Here is an 18,615-nt window from a genome sequence, read left to right on the forward strand (position 1 = left end):
GTTGACTCTGACTCATGGCAACCCCACGTGTGACAGAATAGACCTGTGCTTCCTAGAGTTTTCAATGACTGGGTTTTTGGAAGTGGGTTGCCAGGCCTTGGTAAGCTCTGGGTAAACTTTAACCTCCAGCCTTTCAATTAACAGCCGAATGTATTAGTGGTTTGCACCACCCAGGGACTCCAACCTGTAAGAAAGAGTATTTTAACATTCATTACTTTTTGTTACATACGACTTTTTAGTCCCTGAGTGGTACAGAAGCTAAAGTGCTTGGCTGCTAACTTAAAAATTGCTGGTTTGAGTTCACCCAGAGTCACCTTAAAAGACAGGCCTGGTGATCTGCTGCATTAAAAATCCTGAGAAGCACAGTTCTTCTCTGACACACGTGGAGATGCCATGAACCAGAATCAACTCCATAGCAACTGGAAGTTTTAAAGCAGTTCATTTAGCATATCAACCAAAATAGTTTAAATATAGACTTTAAAACATCACCAAATGACTTTGTTTTTTTAGTCTTGTTGTTTCACCTTTCAGAATAATCCTGTTTTGGATGAATAGTGGGTTTTTCCATTGCATATGCTTCAAGGAACCTAGTTTCTAATTCGCTTCTAAGACTGTGACGGGGCTAATACTGATCGACAATCAAGACTGATTGTAAGGGGGGACAAAATTTTGGTTCTTTAATATAAACCTTTATTGTTCTTTAAAATTCCTCTGGAACTGAATTTTTCTCCTTGTTTGTGTTCATTTCTTTTTCCTCTTTCTTTGGTTCCAGTTGGGCTCATTTCTTTGTCTTCCAGGCAGTAGCAGCAGCAGTAGTTCAGACTCCACATGTTCTGTGATAGAGAAACCTCTGGATAAGTTCTTGCCTAGTGAGTGGTAGCGCTTCAATTCTCTAACAGAGCTTTGGCTTTTCCATAATCCATGGGCTTCATTTGAGAAATGCTGCAGTGTTCCCTGTCATTACTTAAGAATACATGTTGAACTTCTCTGTAGACCAAAGCATGTGTTGATCCGTCCCACCCATCCAACTCCGTCTTCATTGCTTCCAGTTAACCATAATGAATTGTTAAAACATGCTTAAGCTTATGTCTGAGACAATGGAAGAGAGATTCATGCTGTCGCAACTGAGATAATGTAAAGAGAGCTAGTAAGCTGTATAAAAGAATAATTCTTAAGTGTTCCTTGTTATGTTTTGATCATCATTTTCTAATCCCAACCAGTTTAAGGGCCATGTAATGACAAATCCTCCGTTTCTAAAAGTGTAAATTATATTTGGAAGGACATTGGTGCCCATTATAACATGTCTTACAGTTTAAGAGCTTTTACACTTTGGTGGGTTTCCTATTCTTAGGGGTAGTTTGAGATCGAAAGCTTCCAAATTAAAAGAAAAAGTAAACTTTGAAACATGTAAAAATATGTTGAATAGTATTTTATTTCAAATGACCATTTATTCCCATTTCTAAATTAACATGATCAATTTTAAGAGAACTTTCTAAGATATTACTAGAGAATTTAAATTCATGAGTTTATACAGAATCTGTCTAGACTTATTTCAAATTTAGACAAAGACTTTTTCTTAAACCTTAGGTAAATTGAAAAGCGTTTAATTTTGTCTATTTAAATTTTCTTTTAGTAGATAAGAGAGGTGCTGTGTTCTTGTGCTAGCTTGCAGCTTACTGTCTTTTAAAGCATTATCCACACACAAACTCTTTCCAAAACTAATACCATATTGATTATTTATTGTTCTGATGTTGTAACTTCCTCAATGAACATCTCCAAGAATATGAAAAAATAGTAATACATGAAATTGCTTTAGAAGCCTTACAGAGGTATTATTTTGTGTTATAAACTGCAAAACACAAGCCACATCTTTTCCGTGGGAGGTTCTGTAATTGAGTGTACTGCTTTAAAACTGACCTTAGTCCTTTTTAAGAGTAGTTGCATTCAAGCCTGTGGGAGAAAGGTGTAGCAGTCAGCCTCTGTAAAGGTTACAGCCTGGGAAGCCCTATGAGGCAGCTCTACTCTGGCCTGTAGAGTGGCTGTGATTTGGAATGGACTCACTCCATGACAGTGGGTTTGGTTTTGGTTTTGGTAAATTAAGATATGTCATGAAATGAATTGTACTGTTTCAATTCAGGAAGTTTTCATTACAATTCGCATACTGAGCACATAATTTAAATTCTTGGGGGGTGATGTGGGTGAGGAGAGGTGGTTTCCCTAGCATGTGGTTGCTTTATGTAACATGTATGTACTCTCCCTTTAAAAATGTGAATGGCCTTTTTTATTTTTTTAAGCACCTTTTGCTTGAGTCATCAATTTGGTCATTTACTTAAGTAGAATCATTATGATTATTTTTAATCTATGAGATTGAATATTTGTTTTTATGCAGGTGTGCTTCACTTTAGGTCGTAAATGTTTTTGAAAAACATTGCTTGTAAATCAAGTTGGAAAAGCAAATTACATTGTGACTACATTGGAAGAACTTTCTATCTTTAAAAATTCTTCATTAAATCCTTCTGATAATATATGCATATATAAACGATAATTCATCTGTTTAGTTGGTTGAAAATTTTGTATTCAATTTTCTTAAAGGGGGGCATACCTGTAATGAATCCTTATTCTTGAAGGAACATTGAATTGGGAAATCTGAAAATGAATTGTGATTTTTGTTACTTTTAACTTAATGATTTTCACATTAGCCTATTTTTTTTTTCAGTTTACCTTTTTAGAGTACTCCCAGGTCTTCTTCTTGTTGTTAAGTCCCCATTGAGTCAGTTCTGACTCATAACGACCCTTTGTAGAGTTTCCAGGGAGCGGCTAGTGAGTTTGAACCATCCACCTTGTAGTTCAAACCAGCCTTGTGGTCCAGTGCTCCCAGGTCCTAGCAGGTTCCCAATTCCATGTTTACTGTTGGTCTAACCTCATGGTGCCCATGGGTTTTATTTGCAGGAGTATGGGAGTCAGTGTAAGCTCTTGAGATTGATTTGAACTGTAATCTTAGATTAAACTAGTCTTCTTATCTTTGCGTAAACAACATCGCTCATCGTGTTGAATACGCTCTCTTTTTACATGGGCCCGAGTTCAGTTTTGATAATGATTTGTTTCTGTACTGCTCTATAAATGAATGCTATTACACATTTTTCTTTGTTTTGTGAAAGAAATAATGTTTTTCTTTTTTTCTTCCTCATCTCTGTGCACATGCTTCCTGTCTGCGATTTGCTTACTTCTTCTTATTGCAAGATCAAGCAGGTTGGTGTGATTGATTTGCACTCCACATTGTACAATTAGTTATCCCATGAAGAAATTTGTTATTTAGCTACATTACACTTTTTAAACAATTAATAATTTTTTTTGGCAAGGTAAGTATTTTATCATTTATCCTAAAAAATATATCCTTCATGGATAACTTAAACTTTTTTTATTTTTTAAGCTCCTTTTTTGTGTAATTTCTTAAAAGACTTACTAAACCAAATTTTGAAGATACAAGTGTAAATGATTTCACATTCAGACATTAATCTCTCTCCAGCTCCTTACCCTTTCTTTGCCCCTTAGCTGGGATTTAAATGCCTGGATACCTGTGTCTGTAGGTGCTCATGTCATGAAATGCAATCAGTTAGTACTTACTGGAAATGCTTCCTTTAGCTATCCCTTGCCGAAGTTCACTGTCCTTGTTTTGGTCAGAGCATATTACAAAGCCAATGGGCAGTTTAAAATGTCACTATTCTTGATTGGCTTAATAGCAGTGCTCTTTAGGACATCAACTTTGTTTAGAGTTATTTACCTGAAATTTTATACTAATCCCAGTCATGGAGTATTAGAGGAAGAGAAGATTGTTTTGTTTATTGGTTTGGTTAATGAGATTTTGCTGTAATGCAAAAAATGTGTGCAAAAGTGACTTTCAATGATGTCACATTTTAAAGGACCTGGTTAAGAGAGAAGCTGCCCTTGTGGTGCAGTGGGTGAACTGATAGGTCAGCAGCTTGAACGCACCAGCGCTCCTCAGGAGAAAGATAATAAAGATTTTAGCCTAAAATATGTTCTGGGTAGAAATATTAGGATTTGTCAGAGTAACACGTTACTAAATATTAGACTTTTGAATCTAAACCTGACTGTGCATGTATGGGTATGGGCATCATCATAAAAATGTTAGAGTAGCACAAGAGTTTTGCTGCTAAAGCATCTATTTGGAAAAAAAACAAAAAACTGAATAATTTTGAATTACTAGTGTAATTCAGGCAGAGTAGCAATTCATTAATAGGTCTATGTCTTTCTACATATAAAATGTTTTGTTGCCTCTTGATGGATTTTGAAACTAAGTTTTTAGCTGTAAAAAAAAAAAAACTCTGATCTTAGAAACCTAAAAACTCTTATGTTGTTCAGCTCATTTCCTCCATACTTAGTGTCCATGTCTTTATACAACCATTTTCTTTTGTCTTAAAATATTTGCCTTTTAAAAAAAAAAAAAGTGTGATTCCGAAGTGGGAAGGAATTACAAGTTTTGGAATGTATACTTTATACCTAGAACTTTCCCCTCAAATTTCTAAGGAGTAGTATTATTGACATGAAGTCCATCGTAGGGATTCATTAGGAGTAGGAACTCTTTCTAACACAGTGTAATTCAGAAGGTTCATGCAGGTGAATTGCCAAAAATAAAATATCAGCAGAGTCAGTTCTACATACTGACTTTTGGAATGCAAGGAATCACACCACACCAGAGCATGAATTTGGATCAGTGCTTTTATTTCATCTTTTATTTATTTATTTTGTGGTTTTCATTTGTTTTAGATTTATATTTCTATAGAAATGAAGGGTTATGTATTTCAAACCCTTGAGTTTTTTGTATAATTTTGTCTCACAAAACTAAAGCTTATGCGTAATTCTCCGTATATGTATGTATATATCTCCATTATAATTATTTTTCAATTCTCTTTCCTTATAAGCAGGAGGGGTTAACTGTTGGGTGGAAACATTAGCAATGTAGAAACTCTTCTGGTTTTCGCTCTTCTGTGCTCCTGTGGGAAGGAATTTTAAGAATGGCAGAAAGCTCTCAGGCAAGAAAATGCATTACCAGAAATGAATTAGCCTTGATAAGATTTAATAACCAGTTTTATAAGCTGTTTTTTATATTCTTTGTGATTTTTCATAATAAATTAATTCAGTAAAATTTTATTAAGTACCTATTATTACATGTGTATAGAACATCCTACTAGGTGTTATCATCAGAATAACCAGTTGAAAGGTATGTTTTCAGCTGTAAGATTTCCCAGTATTTGTACTTGACACTTGTTTATTCTGACTAGGGAGACTATTGCAGTGATCCCTAGTTTGACATGATAACGAGTCATTTGACTTGCTCAGTTAGGGTTTAATGGTACATCATAGCAGTGTAGCAACTGTAAAGTGGCTGTCAGGGTCTTTGTAATTTTTCTATCATTAGTATCGAATTTCTTCCCTTAAAATATATGAAATAAAAGAGTGCCAAGTAATTTTATTGAAAAGTTTACAACTCTGATAAATACAAAGTACTTATTCGTATAAATGCTGCCTGATACTGAGGCTTTAATTTATGCATTTGTTTTATGTGATTTTAGGGGAGATCTTTTGAGAAACCACTTGGCTTTAGACTTGGTGCTTATCAGAAAAAGTAACTCAAGAACGATACCCTATTTTCACCTATAGATGTTGTTTAGAGCACACAGATCTTTGCTTTTTTTTGTTTTTCAGTTAATCTTTCTTTCTGCTCATCTGTTTTGCTCCTCATTCACTTATTTTTGTTCTTAGCTAGCACTTTGCACTTAGACCACAATATGAATTGGACAATTGGTTTAAAAGTTCTTTCAGGAACATAATAAATATAAAAGTCAATTTTAAGTCAATTTGATATCCTTAAATTTTGATATTTTGTGTCATTGAGCAATCTAGGTGGTTGTACATTGGATAATTTACACAACTTATCTTGGGGATTGTTTCAATTCAATAACACAAATAGGTAAAAAGAAAGTGTCTCCAGATAAGATGGTTGAAATGCAAGCAAAAATTGATGAGGAGAGGAAAGCACTTGAAACAAAGCTTGACATGGAAGAAGAAGAAAGAAACAAGGCTAGAGCTGAGTTAGAGAAACGAGAAAAGGATCTTCTGAAAGCCCAGTGAGTATGATTGAATTGAGATGAATTCATGATTGAAAGCTTCAGAGTTTTTCATGAGATGTATAAGCAAGAAAATTGAGTAGTGTAAAAATGAGCATTAACAATCCTGCGACAGCATTCTACTCAGCTGACTTCAATAATCCATTGCAATGGCCACACAGAACTCAGACGCCTTGTTGTTGTTTTTGTTGTTGTTAGGTGCCATCGAGTTGGTACTGACTCATAGCAACCCTATGCACAGCAGAACGAAAGTGTTGCCACGCTTGAATCCATCGATGCTGCCACTTGGTCAGTCCATCTCGTTGGGGGTCTTCCTCTTTATCTCTGACCCTCCACCTTACCAAACATGATATCCTTCTCCAGAAACTGCTCCCTCCTGACAATATGTCCAAAGTATGAGGGATGAAGTTGGCCATCCTGGCCTCTAAGGAGCACTGTGGCTGCACTTCTTCCAAAATGGATCTATTGGTTCTTTTGGCAACCCATGGCACTTTCAATATTCTCCTCTAACACCATAACTCAAAAAACATCAATTCTTCTATGGTCTTCCTTATTCACTGCTCAGCTTTCACATGCATATGAGGTGATTGAACATACTATGGCTTGGGTCAGGCGCACCTTAGTCCTCAAGCTGACATCTTTGCTCGTCAACACTTTTAAAAAGGTCTTGTGCAGCAGATTGGCCTAATGCAATACATTGTTTGATCTCGACTGCTGCTTCCATTGAGTATTGATAGTTGATCCAAGAAGAATGAAGTCCTTGACAACTTCAATCTTTTCTCCATTGATAAGAATGTTGTGTATTGGTCCAGTGGTGAGGATTTTTGTTTTATTGACATTGAGATGTAATCCATACCAAAGGCTGTGCTCCTTGATCTTCCTCCAATCCTGATGCCACGTTTTTTTTTTTCATGTAACCCAGCTTCTCAGATTATTTGCTCATCATACAGGTTGAATAAGTATGGTGAAAGAATGCAACTCTGTCGCACACCTTTTATAATTTTAAACCATTTAGTGTTCCCATGTTCTGTTCGAACAACTGCCTCTTGGTCCATGTACAGATTCCTCATGAGCACAATTAAGTGTTCCAGAATACTCATACTTTGCTATGTTGTCCATAGCTTGTCATGATCTACACAATCGAAAGCCTTTGCTTAGTCAGTAAAGCACAGATAAACATCTTTCTAATATTCTCTGCTTTCAGCCAAGATCCGTCGGACATCAGCATTGGTATCTCTCGTTCCACGGCCTCTTCTGAATCTGCGTTCAACTTTTGGAAGTTCTCTGTCAATGTGTGCTTGCAGCTGTTTCTCTATTACCTTTAGTAAAACTTCACTCACATGGGATATCAAAGAGATTTATGATTTCCAAGTCCTGTTGGGTCACCTCTCTTTGGAATGGGCACAAACACGGATCTTTTCCAATCAGTTGGCCAGATAGTTGTCTCCCAAATTTCTTGGCAGAGATGAGTGAGTGCCTTCTGTGCCGCCTCAATTCTTTGAAAGATTTCAATTTTTATTCCATCAGTTCCTGGTGCCTTGTTCTTTGCCAATTCCTTCAATGCACCTTGGACTTCCTCCTTCAGTATCATTGACTCTTGATCATACGCTACCTCTTGAAATGGCTGAACATTACCCATTTCCTTTTGGTACAGTGACTCTGTGTATTCCTTCCATATTCTTATGATACTTTCTGCATCTTTCAATAGTTTGCCCAGAGAAGCTTTCAATAACGAAAGTCGAGGCTTGAATTTTTTCTTCAGTTCCCGCAGCTTGAGAAATGCCTCATTTTTGGTTTTCTGACTCCAGATCTTTGCACATTTTGTTTTAATATTTGGCTTTATCTTCTCTAGCTGATTTTGAAATTTTCTGTTCAGGTCCTGTACCTCCCCATTTCTTCCATTTGCTTTAGCATCTCTACACTGGAGAGCAAGTTTCAGTGTCTCTTCTGACATCCATTTTGACTTTTTCCTTCTTTCTTATCTTCTTAATGATAGTTTGCTTTCTTCATGTATGATGTTCTTGGTTTCATCCCACAACTCTTCTGGTCTTCGGTCTTTAGTATTTAATGTATAAAATCTGTTCCTCCGATGATCTCTAAATTCAGGTGGGATATATTCAAGGTCATGTTTTGTCTCTTGTGGACTTGTTTTCATTTTCTTCAGTTTCAGTTTGAATTTGCATATGAGTCTGTTCTACAGTCTGCCCCTGGCCTTATTTTTACTGATGATATGGAGCTTTTCCATTGTCTCTTTCCACAGATGTAGTCAATTTGATTTCTATATATTCCATCTAGCGAGGTCCATGTGTATAGTCATCTGTTATGCTGTCTAAAGAAGGTATTTGAAATGAACAAATCATTGATTGTACAGAATTCTATCATGTGATCTCCAGCATCATTTCTATCACCAAGGCCCTATTTTCCAAACTACCGATCCTTCCTCTATGCTCCCAACCTTTGCATTCCAATCACCAGTAATGATCAATATATCTTGATTGCATGTTTGATCAATTTCAGATTGAAGAAAAAATTGGTAGAATTCTTCTGTTTCATCCTCAACTGGCTTTAGTGGTTGCTGCATAAATTTGAATAATAGTAGTATTAACTGGGCTTCTCTGTAGGCGCATATATATCCTATCACAGATAGCATTGTACCTCATGACTGATCTGGATATGTTCTTTCTGACAATGAATGCAACACCATTCCTCTTCAGTTTGTCATATGGCATAGTAAACCATATGGTCATCAGATTCAAAATGGCCAGTACCAGTCCATTTCAGCTCACTAGTGCCTAAGGTATCATCTGTCAGTTTGTCATACTGTGGTGGCTTGTGAGTTGCTATGATTCTGAAAGCTATGCCACCGGTATTTTAAATACCAGCAGGGTCACCCAATGTGGACAGGTTTCAGATGCGCTTCCAGACGAAGACAGACTAGGAAGAAGGAGTGATGAACTACTTCTGAATATTTAGTCACTGAAAACCTTATGGATAGCAGAGAAACACTGTCAGACACCATATTCACCAGTTAAAGATTTTACTAGGAAGGTTATCAGGTTACAATACAGAATCAGAACATGCTCAGGACACAGTTCTTCCAGTCAGGACAGCCTCTGTTTAGCCATGCCCACCAACAGGCCTCTCTGCTTGCACAATGTTACACAGCTCTTTTAGGGCCCCTGATAAGTACTCATAGGGCACGCCACTCCACTAATTACGGCTCAGCCTGAAGGCACTTGGCTCTAGTCATGGGTCAGCAAACCTAGCTGCCTCAATCAAGTGTTCAGAGGGACCTCAGTCTGCAAACAAGCCTCTCTGCTCAGAGTCACTCAGCTTTACTTGTCCTGTGGTCCTGGAAGCCCACTGCTCTGTCTTGTGCTCTGGCTCTTACTTCTGGTGCTGTGCTCCTCTGCCACTCCTCTGGTGTCACAGCTTTCTGTCCCTGGGATGAGGAGATTCAATGTGCAGGGATCTTGACTTTCCAAAGGACACACGCCACTCCTGGATCATCTTTGATGGTAGTGAGATTCCCCATTCCGGCTTCTGAATTCATTTTATACACGTTCGAGTTCTAAGATTTTACTGTCACAGTTAATTCTGTTACCCACTCACAACTGAATCCTATCCTACCAGCATCTTCTCTCACCTTCTCTTACCCATAACCAGCAGGGATAAACGTTGTTTGGTGGGAGTTACAAGACTGTGACTAGAAGAGCCATTAAATAATCCACTACATTGCAAATAGTAACTAAAGAGCTTGAATAGTACAGGCAGCCCATGGGTTAGGAATGTCCAATTTATGTACAACCCATAGTTATAAACCAAACCCATAAAAATGTTATGAAAATTTCAAAGAGTATGCAATAGCTTGTAATAACAAATGGGTATTACTTTGTAACATGCATCAAATTATTGTGTATTATGTTAAGGATGTTGTAGTATATCTATGTTTTTAAAATTTTTTATGCATAGAAAGGCACACTATACCATATACTAAGACATACCTTTCACTAACTAACATTGGATATGAACTGTACCTAACTGTTCCAACTTACCTATCAGTTGACTCAAAGACAGACTGAGCAGTGACATGAATAAATATTCTCTGTTCATTGTAGCATTACTCATAATAGTAAGAAGTCAGAAACAACCCAAGTGCTCATATATACAATGATATACTACATATCTATATAGATTAATGAAGAGTCCACAAAACATAGCATGGATCAAGCTGAAGGACATTGCGCTGAGTGAAATAAGTCAGTCACAAAAGGACAAATATTATATGGTCTTACTTTTATAAAAAGTCAGTAATAAGTATACACAAAGAAAGCAGTGGTCTTTGCTAGTTACCAGGGATGGGAGGGGGAATCACTTTCTAGATAATTGTTGTATGCTGTCAAGTCGGTTCCAAGTCATAGCGACCCTGTATACGATTTCTAAGGCTGTAAATCTTTTCAGGAGTATCTTTCTCCTGTACAGCAGCTGGTGGGCTTGAACTGCTGACTTTGTGACTAGCAGCCCAATATGTAACCAACTAAGATTGAAGTTGTCAAGGACTTCATTCTTCTTGGATCAACTATCAACACTCAATGGAAGCAGCAGTCGAGATCAAATGACGTATTGCATTAGGCAAATCTGCTGCACAAGACCTTTTGAAAGTGTTGAAGAGCAAAGATGTCAGCTTGAGGATTAAGGTGTGCCTGACACAAGCAAGCCATGGTATGTTCAGTCACCTCATATGCATGCGAAAGCTTGACAGTGAATAAGGAAGACCGTAGAAGAATTGATGCTTTTGAGTTACGGTGTTGGAGGAGAATATTGAAAAGTGCCATGGGCTGCCAAAAGAACCAATAGATCCATTTTGGAAGTGCAGCCAGAATGCTCCTTGGAGGCCAAGATGGCCAAACTTCATCTCTCATACTTTGGACATATTGTCAGGAGACCAGTCACTGGAGAAGTATATCATGTTTGGTAAGGTGGAGAGTCAGAGAAAAGGAGGAAGACCCCCAACGAGATGGATTGACCAAGTGGCAGCATCGATGGACTCAAGTGTGGCAACAATAGTGAGGTTGGCCCAGGATTGGGCAGTGTTTCGTTCTGCTGTGCATATAGTCGCTGTGGGTCGGTACTGACTCGATGGCAACAACAGCATCATATACCACCAGTTGTTGTTGTTTTTAAATGCCGTCGATTCCAACCCATAACGACCCTGTATAGAGTTTCCGAGGAGCAGCTGGTGAGCTTGAACCACCGACCTTGCAGTTCAAATGGCTTTGCAGTCTGGCGCATTAACCACAGCACCACACCAGAACTCCATACCACCAGTAGACACTTGTTATTTTTGATAATGGTAAAGGCAGTACTCCGTATGGGGGATGTCTGTACCACTTGTCCAAGGTAAATGAAGACGCTGGAGAAAGACCTGGCAGTCTGCTCCCTTCAAGATTATATAGCCTAGGGAATTCTGGGGGCACTTCTGTATCCTACACGGTCACTATGAGTTAGAGCCGACTTAACCGCATACAGCAGCAGCACCAGGGTTACTTTTGAATAGAATGATTCCATTATGTGTGGTGTACATATTTTTACAATTTACATCTTCTTTGATTATTTTGTATTCTGTGTGGAAAGAAAAACAATCTGTTTAATTGTAGATTAAATCATAATATTATGTGTTATTATTTTCTAGAGATGTTTCATAATTATTTTCCTGTTTTGAAATTGTACATCCAAATTCTTATTAAATTTTGGGCAATGATTATCAGCAGTAGACTAGTAGATCATACCTGAATATAGAATACTCTCATTTTAACAAACAGACAAGAGCATCAGTCTTTGCTGGAAAAGTTATCTGCACTGGAGAAGAAGGTGATTGTTGGTGGTGTTGATTTATTGGCAAAAGCTGAGGAACAAGAGAAACTTCTTGAAGAATCAAATATGGAACTGGAAGAAAGACGGAAAAGGGCAGAACAGCTTCGCAGAGAACTTGAGGAAAAAGAGGTAACGTGACTGAGGTTTGATTTATTCTTCATCTAAAATATTTAACTTTTCAAGTGAAAAACTAATTATATTTTTAATGAATTTTTTAAAGATTATAGATTTCTTTGAAAGATAATAGTTGCTAAACACTGGTATCATTTATAAAACAAATTTGTGATTTATTGAAGAACATTATTCTGAAGTTTACCAATTTTTGTCATAGCAAGAACGCTTGGATATTGAAGAAAAATATACCAGCTTACAAGAGGAAGCACAGGGAAAGACCAAGAAATTAAAGAAAGTTTGGACTATGTTGATGGCTGCAAAGTCAGAGGTTGGTGTCTTAAAAGTAACCTACTAATTTGTTGTTAGGGCCTTCGAGTCGGTTTCATCTTGTTGTTTTTGTTAGGTGCTGTTGAGTTGGTTCCAACTCACAGCAACCGTATGTACAGCAGAACGAAACACTGCCCAGCCCTGGACCATCCCCCAAATTACTGCTACCCTCAAATCCATTGCTGCTGCCATTGTGCCGGTCCATCTTGTTGAGGATTCCCTCTTTTTTGCTGACCCTCCACTTTATCAAGCATAATGTCCTTCTCTAGGGACTGGTCCCTCCTGATAGTATGTCTGAAGTATGAGAGATGAAGTCTGGTTAGCTTGGCTTTTCCAAGATGCATTCTCGTTACTCTTCTTTGAACACAGAATTGTTTGTTCTTTTGGCAGTCCGTGGCACTTTTAACATTCTTTCCCAACACCATAACACAAATGCATTAAATTTACAGTCTTCCTTATTCATTGTCCAATTTTCACATGCATCTGAGGCTATTGAAAACACCATGGTCAGGTGCACTTTTGTCCTCACGTTGAAATCTAGTTCATAGTGACTGTGTATAGGGTGTCTGAAGCTATAAATTTTCACAGGAGCAGAAAGCCTCATCTTTCTCCCAAACCTGCTAATGGAGCTCTAAATTTATTTTTTTTTAAAAAAAGAAATTTCTTAGATTAAATACGAAGAGGCCTGGTTTGACACTGTAGGATATGCACTGGACTGCTAACTGCAAGGCCAACTGTTCAAACTCAACAGCTGCTCCTCAGAAACCCTATGAAGGGTTACTTTGCATCGGAAGCAACTCAACGGCTCTTAACAAAAACAAGATTCCTAAAGGAAATATAATATGTTCTTACAATTTTAAAGAGAGAAAATATTTCCCTCATAAGTGCAATTTAAATTTTTAGCTATTAAGCTGAAATTGTTTCTTTTCACACCTTCACTAACATGGATTGGATGGTAAGAGGTAAATAATCTCACTCGCTGTGTTTTTGTAAAAGAACCAGGTAAACTCTCCGAGCAAGATTCCTTACGCCACTGTCCTAGGCAGAGGGAGCTCTTCTGTTTTTCACATCTGCTTGTTTATAATATTTTCATGACTTTTCTGATAGATGGCCGATCTCCAACAAGAACATCAGCGGGAAATTGAAGGCCTGCTAGAGAACATTCGACAACTTAGCCGGGAACTTCGACTTCAGATGCTAATTATTGATAACTTTATACCTCAGGATTATCAGGTGACAGGACATTTTCTGACATACACATTAGGTCATTTGACTGGTTAGGCTAAGGAACAAGGAAATATAATATCTGTTTTGATTGACAGTAAATATTTACATTTCATTTACTGAACATTTTCTTGAACTAATACCATCACATTTCATTTCAGTTAACTTTTCTTAGCTCATAATTTTCTATTTGAATATTTTGGGTATCCAAATAATTTCTGAACCATTTGGAGGAACTCAGATTCATGTTACTGCACTCAAAATCAAGGTTGTTCATTCATTCAACACCTTTATCACATAAATAGAATAAACAAAAGTCCTGTGCGAATGAGGTTTCCCCCTGCTTATGGATGTTAATCCTCAATACTACTCAGTACTAGTGTAATTTTAAAATCTGAGCTGCTATTTTTTAGCCACAAATTTCCATCTTGCCAGTTTATTTTTTTAGACTCTAGCTTACTGGCTTAAAAAATTTGTTTGTAGAGTCTCAGTACAGCTTTTAGAAATTTGTCAAAAAATAAGGCATGCTATTTTATTTTTTGACTGCAGGAGCACAGAATTGATTAAATAAATCCTGATGCATGATACCCTTTCCTTATTGGTCCTTAGGTGGCCTGGTTTTACTTATTTTATAATGAACTCTTAGGAACTAATCACCTAAAATGAAAGCTAGGACTTTGACAGTAGCTTACATCTAACCTTCTTTTATCACATTCCTTTACTTCTTCCAACCCAACCATCCTGAGTCCCACATTCCTCATTCCCTCGTTTTTTTTCATTTATGTGGTATAACTAAAGTATAAATATTTATATCTTAGTTTTCAGTGTACAAAAAGGGTTTCATACAATATATGATTTTTAAAGACCTACCTTTTTCACTTAATGTTATTAAGGTTTTAGTCCCATGATTATTTTTCAATATTTTAAATGTTATTAAATATTAAAAGTAGACTTTAACCTCTTTTAAAAGGAAATGATTGAAAATTATGTCCACTGGAATGAAGACATAGGAGAATGGCAGCTAGTGAGTATTATCTTTATTTCATGAAATGTTTTCAGAGTACTTCCTATGGACTAGGAAAAATGTGCTGGCTACCATTGGGAGGAAGGTGGCACTGAGATGAATCAGATGAGAATTCAGTAGGGAGGAGTACTAACGCTAAAGCAGAAGTGATGTAGTGGAGAAGGCATAGGTCAGGGGATACACGGGACTGACTGACATGTCACTTTCTGCTCGAGTATGCCAGTCAAGATTTTCAAATAATAACTTCAGGAATCTGTTTTATTCACAGTATAAAGACAACTTCTAATCAAGACAACTCTCTCTTCCCCCTTTTTTTCCCCTTTTTTGAGAAATGTGTCGCCTATACAGGAAATAACATGAGGAAGCAGACTCCAGTACCTGATAAAAAGGAGAAAGATGTAAGAGTGCTTTTTGTATTTGTGTGTGTGCTGACTCTAGTTTCTTCTGTAGAAATGTGAGCCACTAAATTGTATCAACCTAAGATGTGGTAGTCAGCTGTATGAAAACTGGACTGATCTTTTGAGAAAACAGACAGATTAGAGTGATTGTTAGGACCTGCCCATTCCTGTTCAGTGATAGGCTCATATCTACCATAAGAGTGCCATGGAGGCGATCTTTGGGAATTTTTCCTCTTGGGGTCATGGGACTCTGGTTAGAGACTGGGATGTGTGTTTCTTCTTTTTCAGATCTGCCCTAGTTTTAGGTTAATAAGAAGTGGTAGCAGCTTTAAGGAAATTTTAGATCAGGGCTTCTTCGTTTATCCAACTCTTGGTAAATAAATTTTAGGTATCAGGATTAGAAGAAGATATCTTAGAAGTGTTTATTTGGTCTTGTCTTCTACGCTTTTTAATCCAGGAGTTTATTCAATATTTAAAATCTTCCTCCAAACTGGCTTCACATTTTCCTTTAAGATTGCCTTGTTGCTGTTTCTTTTATTTAGCCCTTTGAAGTGGACCTTTCCCATGTGTATCTCGCCTACACAGAGGAGAGTCTGCGGCAGTCCCTGATGAAATTAGAAAGGCCACGAACTTCAAAGGGAAAAGGAAGGCCAAAGACAGGGAGAAGGTAAGACTGGCCTTGAGTCCCAGAAAATGAAACCATGGGATATTTTAGCTCGATACATTTCCGGAAAATGAACATTTTCTCACCTACCGTAACAAATAGTTTTGGCTGAAACATTAACATAGAAATCAAATTAGAAACTAGTTTATTTATGAAATACTAGGTAAATTTTAAAGTTCTTATGTAGTTGCAATTTGAATAAATAAAACCTGGCTAAAGAACTAAAATCTTTTCAACTTCTCTAGCCCTCCTGAGTAATAGAATGTATTTCTATAGTTTATTTTGTTTATTCTAAATACCAGAAGCTTCAAATAGTTCATGGGAAGATGCCAGTTTCTTTTTTTTGCCATTTTCTTTTTTTTCTTTTTTTTGCCATTTTCTTTTAATTCTATTTTTTCACACTTTTTGAAGCCCCCTCATATAGACTAGATCACCTGCTATCTCGTGTAATTTCGTAATTATTACACTTAATTCTTCTGCTCATCAGCTTTTATAAGTGTTTCTACTTCTGTAGCACCTCATTTCTAAGGAGAAGTCAGAAATTCAGATTATTTATGTGAAATCTCTCAACTTTTCACCACATACTTAGTTTTAAACTGTGTGGACCTAAAACGAGCAAATAATTTGATACAACTTTGGAGATAGTTCTCAGAATACTCATTTTAAAATACAAGGGACCTTCAAAATATTTGTGGAAAAATTCCATTCCATTTCCTCTCCATATTTCCACAAACTTATTTAAGCCCCGTCATGTATACTTTTTTGTTTTAACCGAAAAAAAAAATTAGTGGGTCAACATTGTTGTTGCTATTAACAGTCCTGACTCATATAGCAAACCTATATAGGGCTTCCAAAGAGTGGCTGGTGGGTTTGAACCACTGACCTGCAGTTAGCAGTCCATTGCTTAGTCTAGAGCATGCGAGCCAAAGCCAGCATATCTTTATACCAGTATTAGCCTGTTTGTCATTAAAACCCTAAGAAAATAACATGGTGGTCGTTGTTATTAAGTGCCTTGGAATCAGTTCCAACTCATAGCATCCCTGCATAGGGTTTCCAAGGAGCAACTTGGTGAATTTGAACCACCAGCCTTGCAGTTCAAATTGACCTTGTGGTCCAGTGCATTATCCCACAGCACCAGCACCTTAGGGTTTCTAAGGCTATAAATCTTTGTGGGAGCAGAAAGTTTCATCTTTCTTGCACATGGTGGCCTTAGGCTAATTAATACACACAATAAATGGTTTATTTATATTACACTGTATTATATGTTTTGTTCAATGTTATGTACCTCATTAGCAATGTATATTTTAATGTGATGAGCAAAATAACTGTAAGCACAGTGTGTTAATATAGCATTTTCATCAGTTCCTACATAGACAAGTATGCTGGTGGTGGTGGTTATATGCTGTGGAGTCGGTTGCGACTCATAACGACCCTGCATAGGGTTTCCGAGGCTGTACATCTTTACGGGAGCAGAAAGCCTCATCTTTTTGTGAAAAATTACATCAGGTAGTTGTGTCTCTGAAATTTCCCAAGTAAACCTTTAATAATTTAGCATACCACAGAAAGAGAAAATCAAGGTTTTAGTCAAGTGTTGGAAATTATCATCTACCCAGCCCCTCACCAATCTGGGTGTGGCATCATCTTTTTACACCTGTTTCTGGTGACCTTCCCCAAGCCTGCAAAGGTGTGGGCATGAATTGGTCACTTACATCAGTGGTAGGGAACGTCTGGCCCAAAGGCTGTATTGTTGTTGTTTAAGTGAATTCATTTGGTCTAGCCCTGCCAAGGCAGCCGCAGTTCCAGCCATCACATTAGAGGTGAGTTAAATGTTGGGCCAGATATAACAGGCTATTTTTTATTTTTTAATTTTTTTTTTAGTGTTTTATTGTGGATTATATGATAGTTTACATGGGAGAACATTAGTTTTACATTCATTCTATCATACATCGTATCATTGAACAGGCTAATTTTTAAGTTGATAATATTGTACGGCCTGTGAATGGTATTATAACTATCCAAATGGCCCTTGGCAGAAAAAAGGTTCACCAGACCTGACTTACATGGTCAACCATTGGCCTGTATTTCCAGACTCTGGCCACTTTGTTTATCTGCTGCCCAGTGTTGGAGTGTTTGCATTTCAGTCTTATAGGAAAGTTTTTGTTTTGTTTTGTTTTTTCTTTCTCATAACAGAAAGCGTTCTACAAAACCCGAAACTGTAATTGACTCTTTACTTCAGTAAATGTTCATGGACTTAAAATCAAGAAAAAAATTACTGATAATCTAATTCCTGGGCAGAACCTCTAACTAAAACACTGAAGACATCTGTATAATATTGAATAACAGAAGCTGTAAATTGTGGAGTATGACTGGAATTTGCCTAATACCTTGTGTTTGTATATATTAAGGTAATATAACATATTAAAATCATACAAGTAGTGATTGTTCATAGTGTTCTGTTACTCTTCAGTTTTGGGGAGCAACTCATATTCTTGAGAGCTGAAATTTGATGCATACCTAAATCTTCTAGCCACTTACCCAACTACTTTATATTTAGATAACCAGAATTGTAAAAATGTAAGTCCTGTTTTTGCCCATGTAAACTAGCAGATCAAATTTGTCCTGTGTTGCACTGTTACATTTGTTTGGGCTGTACATCTAAGAAATGACTCAATCCTAATACTAACGTGCCAGGCCTATTTAAATGTATGCTTAATTTTCATGCTAACTTTCATTACATTCTAAGTATGAGATAACTAATCTGATAAGTCTTCTGTAAAAAAAAAAAAAAATATGTAATTTGACAGTCAATCTTTGGAAGTATACATGTTACAAAAAAAACCAAAA

The 18,615-nt window shown here is 37.0% G+C and overlaps 1 protein-coding gene across 1 annotated transcript in view; it reads left to right on the forward strand.

Annotated features, from left to right (window-relative positions):
• The window catches only part of KIF3A (kinesin family member 3A), a 48,015-nt gene extending 30,005 nt beyond the window's left edge, over positions 1-18,010 (forward strand). Inside the window, exons 9-16 of the mRNA XM_006872919.1 lie at positions 5,990-6,146; positions 11,969-12,149; positions 12,352-12,462; positions 13,569-13,694; positions 14,656-14,709; positions 15,039-15,107; positions 15,650-15,774; positions 17,962-18,010. Coding sequence (XP_006872981.1) covers positions 5,990-6,146; positions 11,969-12,149; positions 12,352-12,462; positions 13,569-13,694; positions 14,656-14,709; positions 15,039-15,107; positions 15,650-15,774; positions 17,962-18,010 — 872 coding nt within the window. The remainder of the gene's footprint in view (positions 1-5,989; positions 6,147-11,968; positions 12,150-12,351; positions 12,463-13,568; positions 13,695-14,655; positions 14,710-15,038; positions 15,108-15,649; positions 15,775-17,961) is intronic.
• Positions 18,011-18,615: the final 605 nt, after the last annotated feature.

The sequence above is a fragment of the Chrysochloris asiatica genome, unplaced genomic scaffold (genome assembly GCF_000296735.1).
Source record: "Chrysochloris asiatica unplaced genomic scaffold, ChrAsi1.0 scaffold00215, whole genome shotgun sequence".
NCBI lineage: Eukaryota > Metazoa > Chordata > Mammalia > Afrosoricida > Chrysochloridae > Chrysochloris > Chrysochloris asiatica.